This window comes from Euprymna scolopes, chromosome 12 (genome assembly GCF_053919585.1).
Source record: "Euprymna scolopes isolate OS-2025 chromosome 12, ASM5391958v1, whole genome shotgun sequence".
In the NCBI taxonomy this organism is placed as follows: domain Eukaryota; kingdom Metazoa; phylum Mollusca; class Cephalopoda; order Sepiida; family Sepiolidae; genus Euprymna; species Euprymna scolopes.
In genome coordinates, this window is record NC_136493.1 from 153659375 (window position 1) to 153677340 (window position 17966).

The following is a 17966-nucleotide window of genomic DNA, read 5'->3' on the forward strand; positions in this document are numbered from 1 at the left end:
ATTTTGTTTTAAACTTGGAAAAATGCCACAGAAACGTATAGAGTGCTTCAAACTGTTTTTGGACCATCTTGCACATGAATCAAGCATTAGTTTTTGAATGGTATTAGAGATTTAAGGAAGACAGGGAGTCTGTAAGGGATGATGAGAGGTGTGGGAGGAGTAAGGAAGTCCAAACACCAAAGTTGATTGGCCAAATAAAGAAGTTCATGGATAAGGACCGTCGTGTGTCTATAGACAATAAGTGCACAGTTTGATATCAGTGTGAGAATTGTACAAACAATTATTCGCAAGGAACTGAAGATGCGGAAGATTTGAGTGAAGTTTGTCTCAAGGCTGCTCAGAGAACATCAAAAAGAAAGACATTGTCATAACAGTAGGGAGATGATTGAGCTAATCAATTCAGATCCCGCAGTTCTTAATGCTCTGGTGACCTGCTATAAAAGCTGGATCTACTGCTATGATCCAGACAACAAGCATGCTGGCTCTCCAAGACCCAAGAAGGCCAGCAAATTCACTTAGAAACTTATGATAATCGCTTTTTTTGATAGCATGAGCATAATCTGCATGCACTGGGTTCCCAGTGGACAGACAGTCAGCAAGGAATACTATGTTAGGATTTTAAGGGAGTTCAGGAAGAGATTCCGTCGGAAGAGGTCAACACTCTCCAAATAAGGTCAGTGGAATTTCCACTAGGAAAATGCACCAGTCCATAACTCTATCCTATTTGACCAAGATGAGCATCAAGACAGTTTCTTGCCCTCCATATTGTCCAAACCTTGCTCCCTGTGACTTTTAATTATTCCCTAAGCTCAAGGAAAATTTTAAAGGCTGTTGCTATGAGACAATCAAGGAAATGAAGGATGCTGTGACGAGGGTCATTGACATGCTTACACAAGAGGACTTCCATGGGGGTTCCAGATATTATTGGAATGATACAAGAAGTGCATTGTAGCCGGAGGAGATTACTTTGAAGAGGACAAGAGTTTCATGTGTGTACTATCAATAAAAGTGGCCATATGAAGAAAATCTGGGAACTTATTTAAGGCACAACATGTGTGTGTGTAGGTATATATATATATATATATATATATATATATATATATATATATATATATATATATATATGTATATATATATTTGTTTACTGTTTTTTGGGAAAGAATTCCAAAGTGCTCAATTACAAAGTAAAACCTTTTTTTCAATATAAGAGTTTAATAATTATTTATTTAAATGTACAGAAGTTCAGAAAAACATTGGTACCGTCGGTTTCAAGCCCAACATAAAGGGGACTAGTTAATGGTAAATCGTAAATAATGTTAGGCTCTCGTCAGCCATGTTATTTAAATATATATATATATATATATAAAATAAGTCCAAGACTCAAGTTCCGCCCTCGTTTGGTAGAGTGCTTGCCACATGTAAGAGGCTTAGGTTTCGAATCCTGAGTTTGGATTGTCTAACTGGTGAGCTCAAATAAGGGCGGAACTTGAGTCTTGGACTTCCGGTTCGTTGACTGTCATGGCTCTTGTGGGCTGCGACGTTGTTTGACTGTGGAATTTATTATATATAATCTCTCACATTCTGAAAATCATATATATATATATATATATATATATATATGAATGATACAAAATTTCTTTAAGCAAAGTCTATGTTTTTAATATCTTAACCTTTGTTTTCAAAAGTTGTTCATCAAAATGTGTGGTTTACATTTTTGCTTTATGAGTTGACATATGTATCGACAATGCAATATCCACGATGCTCAGCCTTAATTTATGAAAATGTGTCATGAATGTTTTGTACAGAAAGGTGTTTTAAAGGTCTTCTCTATCATTAAAGGAAACGTTGTGTTGACGCATTGACATCATGTAAGCAATCACAATACAATGAACACTTATATACATGAGTGTCGCAGCATTTATATCATGTATATTTGTTTATGATTATTTTGTATTTTTGTTTAATTATTATTCCGATAGCATTTGTCGATTTGCTTAGCAAAGCTGACGTGCCTTAAGAGTATGATATATATGCCTCATATTTGAGGTTCGAACTCGTCTTAACATTGGAATTTATCATGATGCAAGCACTTGTTATTTGCCTTATCATCGCTGTTGCGTCCGCAGGTAAAAGTTATTTTTTAAATTCAATCATCTATTTATATATAATGTAAGTTAACTTTTGTTTTCTTGTGTATATTTAGGCAGCATTTTCTCATTCCAGCAAATGTTATTAAAGAGCTTTTTATTATCTTTCTATTCATCTTCTCCAATCTCCGAATAGTTTTCTTTGTGTTTTTTTCAAAGTTGTATAAGTTGGATTCATAGTGAGCGCTTTTGACAGAGATACCTCTATCATCCTCAGGCATGTTGTAGAAATTATGTTTTTTCCTTTTTCCTTATTATATATATACATATTTTTATCTTTTGTTTTGTTGTATACATATCTAATATATACAGTAAAGTCAGTTTCTCCCCTGAATTTGATTCTCAGTAAAGTTTCATTAAGATTTACTTTCAATCGGTTTCTTTGATTTTGATTTTTTTTATTCTGCTCAAAATGATCTTTTTTATGTCTAATTTAGAGTAAGTTGGGGGAGAACTTACTCATTAACTGATATCTACTCTCACTTCGCCTGTTGACTCCATTAATAAAATTCCATAAGATGCTTTTCTTGAAAACACTTCTTTTACATTTTGTCAATGGGGGAAAAGAGTCGATATTCATTTTTATTAAATAAAAATAAATTACATTTCTAATTATATAAAAAGATTTTGTTATTCACTAAAAACAAACGATCACATTTTTACTAACAATCATTCACTGAAAAAGTCTTATTCTGTAAAACTCGTGATGACTTGTTATATAATATTTATATATGATGTAAGGTAACTTTTATTTTGTTGTGTATATATATATATATATATATATATTGCTTAAGCTGAGTGCATTGCATACAATGCAGTACGTCCAAGGATGGAATACTGCTGCCATATCTGGGCAGGAGCTGCTAACAGTGTACAAAATAGACTTCGTGGCTTTTCTCTACCTTGCAACCTCTCTCCCACAGAAGAGACGTTGCGAGCCTATCCTTGTTTTATCGTTATTTCCATGGCAGGTGCTCGTCTGAACTCCAATCCCTGGTCCCCCCTCGCCAATCTTTCACGAAAAACACCTGTCTAGCCGAATCCACTGTGAAAAATTTCCCCCACTCTTTATCTGTGCCTAAATCAAAACGTGGATTCCATGAACAAAGCTTCTTTCTTAGAACTGAGCGCCTGTGGAACTCTGTTCCATCTGCCTGCTTCCCACCTGACTACAACTTGGATGTCTTCAAGTCCAACGTTAACAAATTCCTAATGAACCGCCCCCTTAAGTAAACACGTCATCAAATCTCCACACTAACGTAATGTACTTGCAATAACCCTTATCCCTGAGTGGCTTCCGAGCCTTGATAAGTGGTGACCACTGTGTAAAAAAGAAAAAAAGATAACGTTTTTTATATTTATATTTTTTATATGCCTTCATTTTATATATAACTTTATATTTATATGCGTTCATTTAATATACAATTGTTACATATATACACACACATATATATATATATATATATATACTAGCTGTACCCGGCCATGTGTTGCTGTGGCTCAGTTTGTTTAAGTGAAAAACAAGCAAAAAACAAAAAAGACCAAATGTATGTTTCTTATGTTCTCAATGGCTACACAATATTTTGAGGTGTTCCTATTGTTGTGCAGATGTAGAGATTATCTGATTTGCCGACTTTAGAACACGCAACATATATATGTCCATGTAAGAAGCAATCAGGATGTAGATGTAAGTCACACAAATGTAAAAATTGTCCCCAAGCCTTATTAATGGTTATTGCAATGCCAAGTGAATTGTGAAGTGCAATATCTTAAATTAAAATGGTATATCCAATTTAAATCATTCAATGCATGTTCACTACCTGTTCTTTCCTGAGGTTGACAGAGGAGAAAACACGAGGGTTTAATTTTACTATGGACATGTATGTGAGCACGCACTGGAAAATCTCGTAAATTAAAAAATTGAGCCAATTTGCTTTTTGTATGAAAGTATAGTGTTTTCTCAAAAATAAATTGATGGAAAATTGAACAGAAAACTGTTTAAAGAATAAACAAACAAAGTAAGTGGGAGACGATAATAATTCAGAAGGAAGATAGAAAGAAGAAAAGAATGTAAAAATGTTGTAAGATAAGTTTTAGAAATAGGAAATAGTTTGGCAAACTGTTGTTTTTTATTCAAATAAATATCCTTATTTTTGCACATTTTTTTTGGAGGAAATATATTGCTTTCAAATTTTTACTTTACTGTAAATTGTTAGGTGAAAGTACATTTTTTTTGTAAACAGAAGTTTTTTTTTTTTTTATAAGAATGCTTTTTATGAAAACCATAAATTATTAGATATAGAAAAGTTTTTTCTCAAGAAAATTTACAAATTATTTTTTGTCAGCAGATGTTAAAAAAATAAATAGATATTTCTACTGCAAACCATTTTCAGATTTCTTTTTTTTTTTTTAACTTACATTTATTTTTGCCTACACACACGATGACAATTAAAACTTGAGAGAACCTGAATGCCTACTAGACACTGTCCTCGAGCATCTAAGGTTTCTCTGTACAAAAAGATTTGTCAGAACAACTTGGCATAAGGATACTTTTCTCTACAAGTCAATCCTGACCAAATATTTAAAATCACATTTCGTATTCCCGGACTAAATAAGATCTCATCGGTATGGCTAACTGATACTGACTTTTACAAGGAATGGCACACCTTCTCCAAGTGATGTTACTTCAAGTAACAACATGAAACTGGATATTCCACCAGACTAGATGAATTTTTGTTTTGGAATCTAGTAAGACCCAGAATCCACAAGAAAGATGCATTATAACATATTAAATAGTCAATTGGGAAGACGCGAATAATGTTCTCAACTCAATGTTTGAAATATAAAGGAAACTTTAATGGAATATTCAGATATCTATGTATCCTATGTATCTTATGTAGAGATCAAGTGTTAGCCCCAGTGCGAAGGTGGGTGGGGGGTGCTTGATTTCTAAGACTTTTTCGACTGAAATAAAATGAAAAAAAAAAAAACAATGAAAGTAAAGAAAACGTTTTTCGATGCTGACACTTTATTGTGCATTGTTTTAGATTTGCTAAATATGATTTAATCTTTTAATTTATGACTTATTGAAAAATTGTCAGCGCAACTTTTATGCCATATTGCAGTATGTATTTGATACTCTGTGAGTAATTATAGTTAAGAAATTTGTGCATTTTTCATCTGCTGGTATTTGTACGTTGCCAAGATCGCTGGAAAAGGGATTGCATCGACAGTGAGATATCTACTGGAGCTCGAGTAGATATCTCACTGTCGATGCAATCCTTTATTTGTATAAGAGCCAGGTATGCCCTAAAATGGAGTACTGTTGTCACATCTGGGCAGGAGCTGCTCGGCATATCCTATTCTGCTTTGATAGAGTTCAAAACTGATTTCGAAATCTAGTAGGTGATGCCCTTTTCTCTTCCCTGCAATCTCTTTTCCACAGAAGAGACATTGCAAGCCTATCTCTGCTCTATCGTTATTTTCATAGCAAGTGATCAACTGAACTCTAGTCTATGGTTCCCCCCTGCCAAACTTTCTAAAAAAAAAACACTAAAAAAAAACACTTGATTAGCTACAGCCGATATCCTCCACTCTCTATCTGTGCCTAAATTTAAATGCAGATTCCATGAACAAAGCTTCTTTCTCATAACTACCCACCTGATTACAACATGATAACGTTCAAATCCGATGTAAACAAATTCTTGTTAAGCCGTCCCCATAAATAATCAAATTCTACCCAGTTTACATCATTAACGATTACTACACTACCACCTTACATTCATTAACCCTTATCCTCGAGTGGCCTTCGGGCCTAGATAAGTGGTGACTTCCAAGTAAAAAAAAAAAATTGTACATACACTTCCAAGGAAATTTCGTTTGGAAAAAAATCGTCCTTCATTTAAATAAGTAAAAATGTTTTCTACAGTAATAAGGGTTAATTTATGTTTTTTTAACCCTGTATTAGTCTAATGGGATGTTTTGTCACCTCAATTTTGCTTAAGTGCTCATAATTCCTAGTTGGCAACTTATTTCTTTTCCTCCCTCCCAGTACGCTCCTTACTCAGTGAGGATATGAACACATGTGGTATGGCACAGTTGTATCTCAGTTTTCCTTGAAAGCGAATCAGATTGAAAGGTAATGTTTGTGTAATGAACTTATATTCATTTTTTTTTGTTGCTATTTTAATTTATGGAAACATTTTTTGTTCGTCATAGATATTAAAAAATAACACACATTGATGTATCCTGTGGATATTTTTAAATAAACGTGATCTAAATCTAAGATAAAAATTTTTTTCCTTAGTTTTATAATTTATTTTATTGCATTATTTGATATTAATATCAACATGATACAAGTCATTCAAACTGTTCAACGGGGACTGTAGATATATCATGAATCAGCAGGATAACTATATTTTACAAAATAATAACACTATGAACATTTTTGTATTGGGGTGAATAAACATCCGATGGGACTATCCATGTTTGGAACACCCAGGTGACTAATGCAAGGTTAAGTAATTGTTTAAACTATTTGAATAGTTTGTGCATATTCTGATTTTGTTATATTTTCTTTCTTTACGTATGCTATTGTTGTAACTCATACGCATTGTCTCTTTAGTCTTTTGGGTTCCTTCTCAATAATCTTGATGGATGAGTATGGAATTTCCTTTTTAAGCAAAAACTAGATTAGCATTTTCTTTCAGCTCAAATTTTGCTTGAACTTTCGGACACAAACCAAACAAAAATTTCTGGGTGTTTACAGTTTAGTTCTTTTTTTTTTTTTAATTGCTTAAAACTTTTACTTGTTGGTATGGATTTTTTTAATTGTTTAAAACTTTTACTTGTTGCTATGGATTTTTTTAATTGTTTAAAACTTTTACTTGTTGCTATGGATTTTTTTAATTGTTTAAAACTTTTACTTGTTGCTATGGATTTTTTTAATTGTTTAAAACTTTTACTTGTTGGTATGGATTTTTTTAATTGTTTAAAACTTTTACTTGTTGCTATGGATTTTTTTAATTGTTTGAAACTTTTACTTGTTGCTATGGATTTTTTTAATTGTTTAAAACTTTTACTTGTTGGTATGGATTTTTTTAATTGTTTAAAACTTTTACTTGTTAGTATGGATTTTTTTAATTGTTTAAAACTTTTACTTGTTGGTATGGATTTTTTAATTGTTTAAAACTTTTACTTGTTGCTATGGATTTTTTTAATTGTTTAAAACTTTTGCTTGTTGCTATGGATTTTTTTAATTGTTTAAAACTTTTACTTGTTAGTATGGATTTTTTTAATTGTTTAAAACTTTTACTTGTTGGTATGGATTTTTTTAATTGTTTAAAACTTTTACTTGCTGGTATGGATTTTTTTAATTGTTTAAAACTTTTACTTGTTGGTATGGATTTTTTTAATTGTTTAAAACTTTTACTTGTTGGTATGGATTTTTTTAATTGTTTAAAACTTTTACTTGTTGCTATGGATTTTTTTAATTGTTTAAAACTTTTACTTGTTGCTATGGATTTTTTTAATTGTTTAAAACTTTTACTTGTTAGTATGGATTTTTTTAATTGTTTAAAACTTTTACTTGTTGGTATGGATTTTTTAATTGTTTAAAACTTTTACTTGTTGGTATGGATTTTTTTAATTGTTTAAAACTTTTACTTGTTAGTATGGATTTTTTTAATTGTTTAAAACTTTTACTTGTTGGTATGGATTTTTTTAATTGTTTAAAACTTTTACTTGTTGGTATGGATTTTTTTAATTGTTTAAAACTTTTACTTGTTAGTATGGATTTTTTTAATTGTTTAAAACTTTTACTTGTTGGTATGGATTTTTTTAATTGTTTAAAACTTTTACTTGTTAGTATGGATTTTTTTTATTGTTTAAAACTTTTACTTGTTGCTATGGATTTTTTTAATTGTTTAAAACTTTTACTTGTTGCTATGGATTTTTTTAATTGTTTAAAACTTTTACTTGTTGGTATGGATTTTTTTAATTGTTTAAAACTTTTACTTGTTAGTATGGATTTTTTTAATTGTTTAAAACTTTTACTTGTTGGTATGGATTTTTTTAATTGTTTAAAACTTTTACTTGTTGGTATGGATTTTTTTAATTGTTTAAAACTTTTACTTGTTGGTATGGATTTTTTTAATTGTTTAAAACTTTTACTTGTTGGTATGGATTTTTTTAATTGTTTAAAACTTTTACTTGTTAGTATGGATTTTTTTTATTGTTTAAAACTTTTACTTGTTGGTATGGATTTTTTTAATTGTTTAAAACTTTTACTTGTTGCTATGGATTTTTTTAATTGTTTAAAACTTTTACTTGTTGCTATGGATTTTTTTAATTGTTTAAAACTTTTACTTGTTGGTATGGATTTTTTTAATTGTTTAAAACTTTTACTTGTTGCTATGGATTTTTTTTATTGTTTAAAACTTTTACTTGTTAGTATGGATTTTTTTTATTGTTTAAAACTTTTACTTGTTGCTATGGATTTTTTTAATTGTTTAAAACTTTTACTTGTTAGTATGGATTTTTTTAATTGTTTAAAACTTTTACTTGTTGGTATGGATTTTTTTAATTGTTTAAAACTTTTACTTGTTGGTATGGATTTTTTTTATTGTTTAAAACTTTTAATTGTTGGTATGGATTTTTTTAATTGTTTAAAACGTTTACTTGTTAGTATGGATTTTTTAATTGTTTAAAACGTTTACTTGTTGCTATGGATTTTTTTAATTGTTTAAAACTTTTACTTGTTGGTATGGATTTTTTTAATTGTTTAAAACTTTTACTTGCTGGTATGGATTTTTTTAATTGTTTAAAACTTTTACTTGTTAGTATGGATTTTTTTAATTGTTTAAAACTTTTACTTGTAGGTATGGATTTTTTTAATTGTTTAAAACTTTTACTTGTTGGTATGGATTTTGTTGCAAATCGATTTCAAAGGGACTATAAAGAAGTCAAACTGTTTGGTCTTGATGAAATTTGGTATATTTTTCATAACTTAAATGACTATGTTAAAAAATTCAGTACGCAAAGTTAAAACGCCGAAAGTGGATTCGGTTTATCTAAATATGGAATTAAAGTCAGTAAGCATGAAATGAAAAACGAAACCATATGGAACCATTTCTTGTTTTATTATGAAACAAACAAAAAAATAAACTTTTATTTTTTACATTTCTATAAATATTTTTTAATATTTAAAATATGGAAATATTTTATTTCAAAAAAGTAATTTAAACTTTCATAGTTTACATTTCTATAAATAATTTTCTAAATATTTAAAATATATTCATATGGAAATAATTTAAAATTTTCACAAATTTTATCACATAATTTTGTCATAAATAATTTAACATAAAACAAAATAGCTTCAATTGAATTATGAAACCGAAACTTCATTCTTTTTTTATATAAATACTAGCATGGGTGCCCGGCGTTGGCTGGGTGTTTGGCGGTGTATGCTGAGCAAAAAAAAAAAAAAATCGTTTAATTTTTTAAAAATTTGATCCCTATTATGACCCCTTAAAATTTATTATTTTGGGCTCCATGTCTATATCTAAAATTTCAAGTGTTTAGACCCCAAATTGTCGGCGGAGTTTGGTAGAGTTCTCAAAGGTCAAATCGTTGAACTTTGACCCCTTAACAGCGAAATTTCTGGCCGAAAACCGATTACAAAGATTTTCCCAAATATCAGTACCCTGTATATCAAATTTCGAGTCTGTAGATTAAAAATTGACTGCGTTATTGCATAGGGAAATGTACACAGACACACAGGCACGTTCACTTTTATATATATATATATATATATATATATATATATATATATATATATATATATGATAGAGCTTTCCTCACACAGAGACAAGTTTACTTTATATATATACTAGCGGGGGTACCCGGCGTTGCCCGGGTGTTTGTAGGTGTGTGTGGTGTTAAGTAAAAAAGAACCCGGGGTGGGGGGGTAGGATCGAACCCGAAGCCCTGAGGCAAAGTTTGAAAATAAAATCGGCTAGCCAGAATGAGTTAGTGAAAGATGTTTGAATTTATTTAAGTAAGAATCAAATTGACAGGTGTGAGGCCGGAAGTTATCGAGCGTTACGACGACGACGACGTAGGTTTGTTTGTTATAAGCAAAGTAAAAAAAGAAAACAACGTTAACACTTAAGCGGGGAAAAAAATACAAAAAAACTAACGTTGAAAACAGAAAACGAACACGTGAAAAATGGCTTAAACAAGCCTGTTTCGATATTAAAATTTAAAAAATCGGTGGGTACCCGGGTGTTTTTGAGTGTCGCTAAGAATAAGCAAAGTAAAAAAAAAAAACAGAAAAACGAACGTTACGTGAAAAATGGCTTAAATAACACTGATTCAATATTTAAATTTAAAAAATCGAAAAAAAAAAAAAATCTCACACCACGATTCGAACCCAAAAGTTTTAGATAATGAACCAACGCCTTAACCAACTGAGCTAAAGCGACGTACATGAAATTTTTTTGTTGTTTCAACTATTTTAAGTAAATCAGGTCACGACGTCATCTGACGCATGCGTAGAATCGTTCATTGTCACGAGAGGACTGTTTTTGTTGACCCCCCCCTGTCAAAAATTGTCGATTTCGGGGTGAAAAAGTTAACGTTTTTGGCCAATTTTTCGATATTTTTCAAGCAAAGGATGGAGCTTCGATGTGATACCGAGTTTGTGAATTTTCGTCGCGTCTGTCGAAAGTTTTTAGCAGACATTCAAACATACGCACAAACATACATACATTTTCGCTTTTATATATATAGACTAGCATTTCGGCCCAGCGTTGCCCGGGTGTTTGGAGGTGTATGCTGAGCAAAAAAAAAAACCAGTAATCTTTTTAACTTTGACCCCTATTATGACCCCTTAATATTTATTGTTTTGGGCTCAAATCAAGTTATTAAGTTAGATCCATGTCCAAGGAACCAATATCTAAAATGTCAAGCGTTTCGACCCAAAATTGTCGGAGGAGTTTGGTAGAGTTCTCAAAGGTCAAATCGTTGAACTTTGACCCCTTAACAGCAAAATTTCTGGCCGAAACCCGATCACATCAATTTTTCCAAATCTCAGTACCCTGTATATCAAATTTCGAGTCTGTAAACTAAAAATTGACAGAGTTATTGCGTAGGGAAATGTACGCACACACACACACACACAGACACTTTCACTTTTATAGATATATAGATTTAAAAAAAATTTTTTATAACACACATTTATGACAAAAAATTCTGTGATAAAACTTCTGAAAAACGAAAAGACACCATAAAAATGTAAATAATAAAAATTTTCATTAGTTTTTTTATGATAAGGTGTTAAAACAAACAAAAAAATTATATATAGAAATGTAAAACATGAAAGTTTATTGTTTTATTGTTTCATGATAGCACAAAAAATGTTTAAACTAAAATCATTTTTTTAAATAAATTTTTGTATTTTGTTTTATGTTTAGTGACTTCTATTCCATATTTAAGTAAACTGAGTCCACTTCCGGCGTCTTAATTTTGCGTACTGGAATTTTTGGTAGTGATGGGACAATTCCAATATTTTTCCCAATTCTGATACAATTACCGATTCTATGCTAAATTCCCGATTCTAATACAATTACCGATTTCGATTCCGATTCTTTATAAATCTCTAATTATTTAACTTAGTGACTTCCATTCCATATTTAGGTAAACCGAGTCCACTTCCTGTGTCTTAACTTTTGAGTGCTGAATTTTTGGATTATTTGAAATATGTTCTATTTTAGCTGTGTCTGTTCTTAAATTTAATATTCATTTGCATTGTTCCGCCAAATTTTGTTGCATGATTTTCTAGTTTCTGTTCAAATTTAGTTAACAATCTGGTTCTGATTTCCTTGTCAGACGATGCGATCAGTCCTTAAATAAAATTAAGCATTGAAACATATCTGAAGTTATTTCGGTTAACCAAAGATTCTTGTGGTATTTGACAAACATACTCCACCATCTTGTTTCACCAAATTTAAACATTTCTAGTGATTGTTAAACAATGAGTTTTCTTATCCAAATATTTCAGTCAATATTTGTATAGCATCGTGGAACGATACTTCACTTGGTTGACTGTACGGAATGTAGTTTGCTTATTTTTCATATTCTGCAGCACCAACTTTTTGTAGCATGGCATGAAGCCACTTGACGTAAGGAGGTAACAAGAACAAAAGATGATTATCACAAAGATAGGAGATGCTTATTGACCTTAGTCATAAAAAAATCCATGTTATAGGTTGTGAGAGAAGAGTCGACAGGAAAAGAGTTCCACAAACCTGCAATTGTTGGAAAGAAGCTATTGAAATAGAAAACTATATTACAATGAGATATCAATACAGCGAATTGATGGAGACCAATAGACCAATGAGTCAAACGAGCTGAAACAAAGGAATCAGGAAATAGATCAGACAATTCTGAAGAACACATGTCATAATAATAGTATTTATAGAAGAGACTGAGACTAGCAACATCACATCTGCAAGAGAGAAGGTGCAGAGAAGAAGAAAGGATTCAGCCAATAAAATTTGATTATGTTTCTTTGCCTCATCAAGACCAATCAAATTGTTCTGAATTTTTTTGAGATGAGGATTGATTATTCATAGTATTTGGATTCTTCGGACTATTGTTCTCACCTTGAATGTTATTTTCACAACATTTTGGTTGAGGTAATCTTCTTCACATGTATCTTGTCGAAATTGAGAATCTTTCTGTTAAACTCGTTTAACAGAGCATATGTGAGCGTGTGGAAAAATATCAGTAGGAGCTGTAGGTTAGCTGGCTTGTGAAGATATTAGCAGCAGTAGCCATAAAAGCACATATGCAAATTAGGAAGTCTGTGTGGGCTTGCATGACAAGAAAAAGAAAAAAAGGACAGCATTTGGTTGGGGAAAAGTAAAGTTTGCACTGAGGAAGATGGACGTGTAAAGTTGAAGATGAGAAATAGCTATGGTTGGCGTGTGGTCAAGCAGAGAAAGAAAAATGTGTGCTGGGTGAGATGATGATCATGTGACCCAGCAGTGGCAGCGAGAGACTTTTAAGCCCGTGTCAAGACGGCAGGGTTTTGTAAATCTCTTGATAGATGAAATGAACAGAAAAAAACAAGAAGCGTTGTCGATGATCATCAACACGGCCTCTTTCATCTTCTCAATTATTTTATTTTTTTATTTTTTTTTTTTTTACACAGTGATCACCACTTATCGAGGCCCGGAAGCCACTCAGGGATAAGGGTTATTGCAAGTTCATTACGTTAGTGTGGAGATTTGATGAACTGTTTAATTAAGGGGGCGGTTCATTAAAAATTTGTTTACATTGGACTTGAAGACATCCAAGTTGTAGTCTGAAAGGAAGCAGGCAGACAGAACAGAGTTCCATAGGCGTGCAGTTCTAAGAAAGAAGCTTTGTTCATGGAATCCGCGTTTTGATTTAGGCATAGATAGAGAGTGGGGACAATTATTGACAGTGGTTTCAGATAGACGGGTGTTTTTCATGAAAGATTGGCGAGGGGGGACCAGAGATTGGAGTTCAGACGAGCACCTGCCATGGAAATAACGATAAAACAAGGATAGGCTCGCAACGTCTCTTCTGTGGGAGAGAGGTTGCAAGGTAGAGAAAAGGGCATCCCCCATTAAGCCACAAAGTCAATTTTGTACTCTGTCAAGGCAGGATAGGCTGTTTTTAGCAGCTCCTGCCCAGATATGGCAACAGTATTCCATCCTTGGACGTACTTGGCTTTTATATAGATAGAGAATCGCATCAGTAGTGAGATATCTTCTGGAGCGGTAGAAGGATCCCACCATCTTTCCAGCGACCTTGGCAACAGACTTGATGTACGTGTTCCATTTCAGATCAGGAGTAAAGGTCAAACCCAGAAGCTTGTCAAAACACGGGGCCTCACCCAGACGAGAGCCATCCATCACAATTGATGCCAGATGGGGATCAGAGCGTTGATGATGTAAGGATAGGAGTTTGGTTTTGGATGCATTAAAGGTAACCAGCCACATCTTCCCCCACTGAACCACGCGCTCGAGATCAGAGGAGAGAGAATCAGAGAGAACTTTGTCATTTACAGCCTTTGATGTGTTGCCGTAGATGGTCTTGTCATCAGCATAGATGTCAACGAATGATTTAAGTATGTGTTTAGGGAGGTCATTGATGTAGATCAGGAAGAGAGTTGGGCCTAGGATTGACCCCTGAGGGACTCCAGCATTTATATTGCAGGCCTCCGATTTTTCTCCATCTACCACTACTCTTATGAGCCTATCGGAGAGAAATGATTTAATGATTGAGAAAACATTTCCAGTTATACTGTAGCTGGAAATCTTGTGAAGTAGACCCTTATGCCATACCTTGTCGAAGGCCTTTGATATGTCAAGAGCAATTGCCCTAGAAAGGAAGCCTTTGTCAAGAGATTCACTAATCCTGTGGGATATAACCGTCAGCACATCTGTGGTAGATCTTGCAGAGCGGAAACCATATTGTGTGTCACTAAGAAGGTTATTCCTGCTGAGGTGGTTGACTATTTCTCTATTTAATATGGATTCCAGCAACTTACTCATAACACACAGGAGACATAGGTCTGTACTGAAAGGGAGATGACTTATTCTGAATTCTTAAATACAGGGCAAACTGATGAGGTCTTCCAGGGAGTCGGAAAGCACTTTTCCTTAAGGCAGCGCTTAAATAGTTTTGTAAGTATGGGAGCAAGTTCTGGTTGAAGCTTTTTTAACACTATAATTGGGATGCCATCAGGGCCAGTTGCTTTACTGGAATCTAGGTTTTTTATTAGCTTGGCGACCTCATGCACGGATATTTGTATGTTACTTAGCTTGTTCTGTGTTATAGGAGGAAATATGGGGAGTTGATGGCCTTCGTCGCATAGGGTAGAATTAGCTGCAAAGTTCTTTGCAAATAGTTTGCCCTTGTCTGACGCTGACGAAATGACCTCTGGTCCATTGATAATGGTTGGGATAGAACGCACACTTCTGTTCAGGATCCTATTTGTTATTTGCCAAAACTGGTGGGAACCAAGCCGCTGATCAGCTACCTTGGATTTAACAGACTGGGCATATAGCTCTCTTGCATTCTTTATTACTCTTTTACAGTGGTTGCTGGCAGTCCTGAAAGCAGCTTTAGTCTCAGTGCATCTATTACGTTGGTAGCTATGGAAAAAGTGATTTCTGTGCGCGATAGCAGCAGCACATTCTGGGGAGAACCATGGCTGGCTGTTAGGTTTTTGTTGGAATTTTTTAGATGGTATGAATTGGTCTATGCCTACAATTAACCATTCGGTCAGATCTGATACTATAGAGGACACTTCCTTTTTAAACATGGAGTGCAGAGGTAAATCAGATATGAATGTACGGAAGCTATCCCAGTCAGCCATAGAGTATCGGTATACAGTACGGTGGAGGGGTACGTCTGGGGACTTCTTACATTTCGTTTTTATCTTAACTGATATGAGTGATCGGAGGATCCTAGAGGAGAATGAACGGAACATGAACATAGCTCAGGGGAAGTTGAGAGAAAAAGGTCTAAGAGGCTTGCATATTGACCGGGTGTATTGGGCACACGGATGGGTTTGCGAACAATCTGAGTGAGGTCATAAGCAATGGCGAAATCATGACAAAACCTCCCCTCATCATCTGTCTTATTTGAATGGGTCAGCCATTCCACGTTATGGACGTTGAAGTCACCATCTCATAACAACAGCCTCTAAGGTTTTCCTTGAGCTTAGGGAATAACCAAAAATCACAGGGAGCAAGTTCTGGACTATAAGGATGGTGAGGTACTGTCTTGATGCCCATCTTGATCAAATATTCTGTGAATAGAATAAAGCATTCTTGGGACAAACTTTGCGCAAATCTTCCACATCTTCAGTTCCTTGCAAATAATTGTGTGTACAGTTCCCACACTGACATCAAACTGTGCACTTATTGTATCTATAGACACACGACTGTCCTTATTCATGAAATTCTTTATTTGGCCAATCAGTTCTGGTGTTCTGACTTCCTTACTCCCCCCACACCTCTCATCATCCCTCACAGATGCCCTTGAATCTTTTATGCCACTTAATAACTGATGTTCAATTCATGCAAGATGATCCAAAAGCAGTCTGAAGCATTCTATACATTTCTGTGACATTTTTTCAAGTTTAAAACATAATTTTATTGCATATCGATCTTTTAAAGTGTCCTCATGTCCAGATTGCATTTTGGAAATTCATCAACTGTGACAATCAGGCTTTAGTAGTGTGTATTCCAATTCCTGTTGTAGCTGTTTATTTGAATCTGAAATCATAAAAATTGGTCAGTCATCTCATAAGATGTATAGGTAATAACATACTGAATTTTCAAGAGTCTACAACGATTTTAAATATTTGTATATAAAAGTCTGGAAACTTATTGAAGGAACCTTGTATATCCGTTTTATTTTGTTTGTTTATTTGCTGAAAAAATAAGTGTAAATATATCAACATAGATTGGCATTATGTCATGTTTAAATGCTTAAAGAAATCCTTAAAAATATGTTTGCTTTTAAATTTTAGATATTTTTCAACGACTATAATTCGCATTATATTAATCTTTTGCAGTGAATCCATTGAACGAACCCCAAAATTGCATTAAAAATGACAAAATATATGGTTTAGGCCAACAATTCGAAAGTGGTTGCAAGACATGCCACTGCATTTTTAAGGGTAAGGTTATATGTGTACCAAACCTGCCATGTATACTTGCTAAAAAAGGTAAATTCTTTTTCTTTTTGTTGACACACATATCTTATATATCTAATGCATAAAATTAAGTTATTCGAATTTTAATTTGCCATTTGAAACTCCTAAATTGATATTTGATTCTGGTTAACAATTTTTTTTCTTTTCATCCTTGCATTATGTTCTGTAAACTAAAAAATGCAATTTGCTTAATTTCTTTTATAAAACACTTATTCCGACTGGAAAGATTCTTAGAATGGAAGAATTTTTCGTTTATGATCTAAATACCATCAACCACTTATGAAAATTTTTTTTATATAAACATTGCTATTTAAAAAAAATATTGACAGGATATGCCTGTAGAAAGTTGGAAGTTACCTCTACCAAAATGTGAACAGTAGTCTGAAGAATCTAAGTAATACAAACATTTTCGCTTCATATACATGCATATAACATTTTATACCGATTAACAATTTATTCCTTTTCATTCAAAAATGCAATTCCTTTAAATTTCTTTTATAAAATACTTTTTCTAACTCGAAAGATTCTTAGAATTGAGGCATTTTTCATTTATGATCTAAACACACTTGGATGTATACTTGCTGAAAAAGGTAAAGTCTCTTTCTCTGTACATATCTTTGTTGATACATATATCTAATATATAAACTTGACAAATCCAGACAACAATCTATCTGACATATCGATAGTTGATTTGAACTAACCTACTCTTTCATTTCGTCCATCCACTGTCATTTTTACGAGTACATTTTATCTTGCATCAATTTCCTTCGAAAAATACTTATTCCAAAACAGAAAATATTCAGAGTTAAGACTTTTTTATTTAGCGAATATTCTTATGCACTAAAGAGAAATAATAAAGTCATGAATTATTTATTATGTAAAAATGAATATATTTTTCATTTTGTCTGTTTTTTCTTTTACTTCTGATTAATGCTAAATAGGTACAACTATTGAATTGGTGCTAATTTAGCAACACTGAAGAGATGTAAAACCTGTATATCTATGTAAGGTTTTAACTATACATTTCAAATAACGCAGAGTGCTTTATTATTAAAAAA

At 32.7% G+C, this 17966-nt stretch overlaps 1 protein-coding gene across 3 annotated transcripts in view; it reads left to right on the plus strand.

Annotated features, from left to right (window-relative positions):
• The first annotated feature begins 1863 nt into the window (after window positions 1–1863).
• The window catches only part of LOC145291563 (uncharacterized), a 238230-nt gene continuing 222127 nt past the window's right edge, over window positions 1864–17966 (plus strand). For all 3 annotated transcript variants that reach the window (XM_080137626.1, XM_080137629.1, XM_080137628.1), the window contains exons 1-2: window positions 1864–2126; window positions 16768–16920. In XM_080137626.1, the coding sequence (XP_079993752.1) occupies window positions 2078–2126; window positions 16768–16920 (202 nt within the window). In that variant the 5' untranslated portion in view covers window positions 1864–2077. The remainder of the gene's footprint in view (window positions 2127–16767; window positions 16921–17966) is intronic.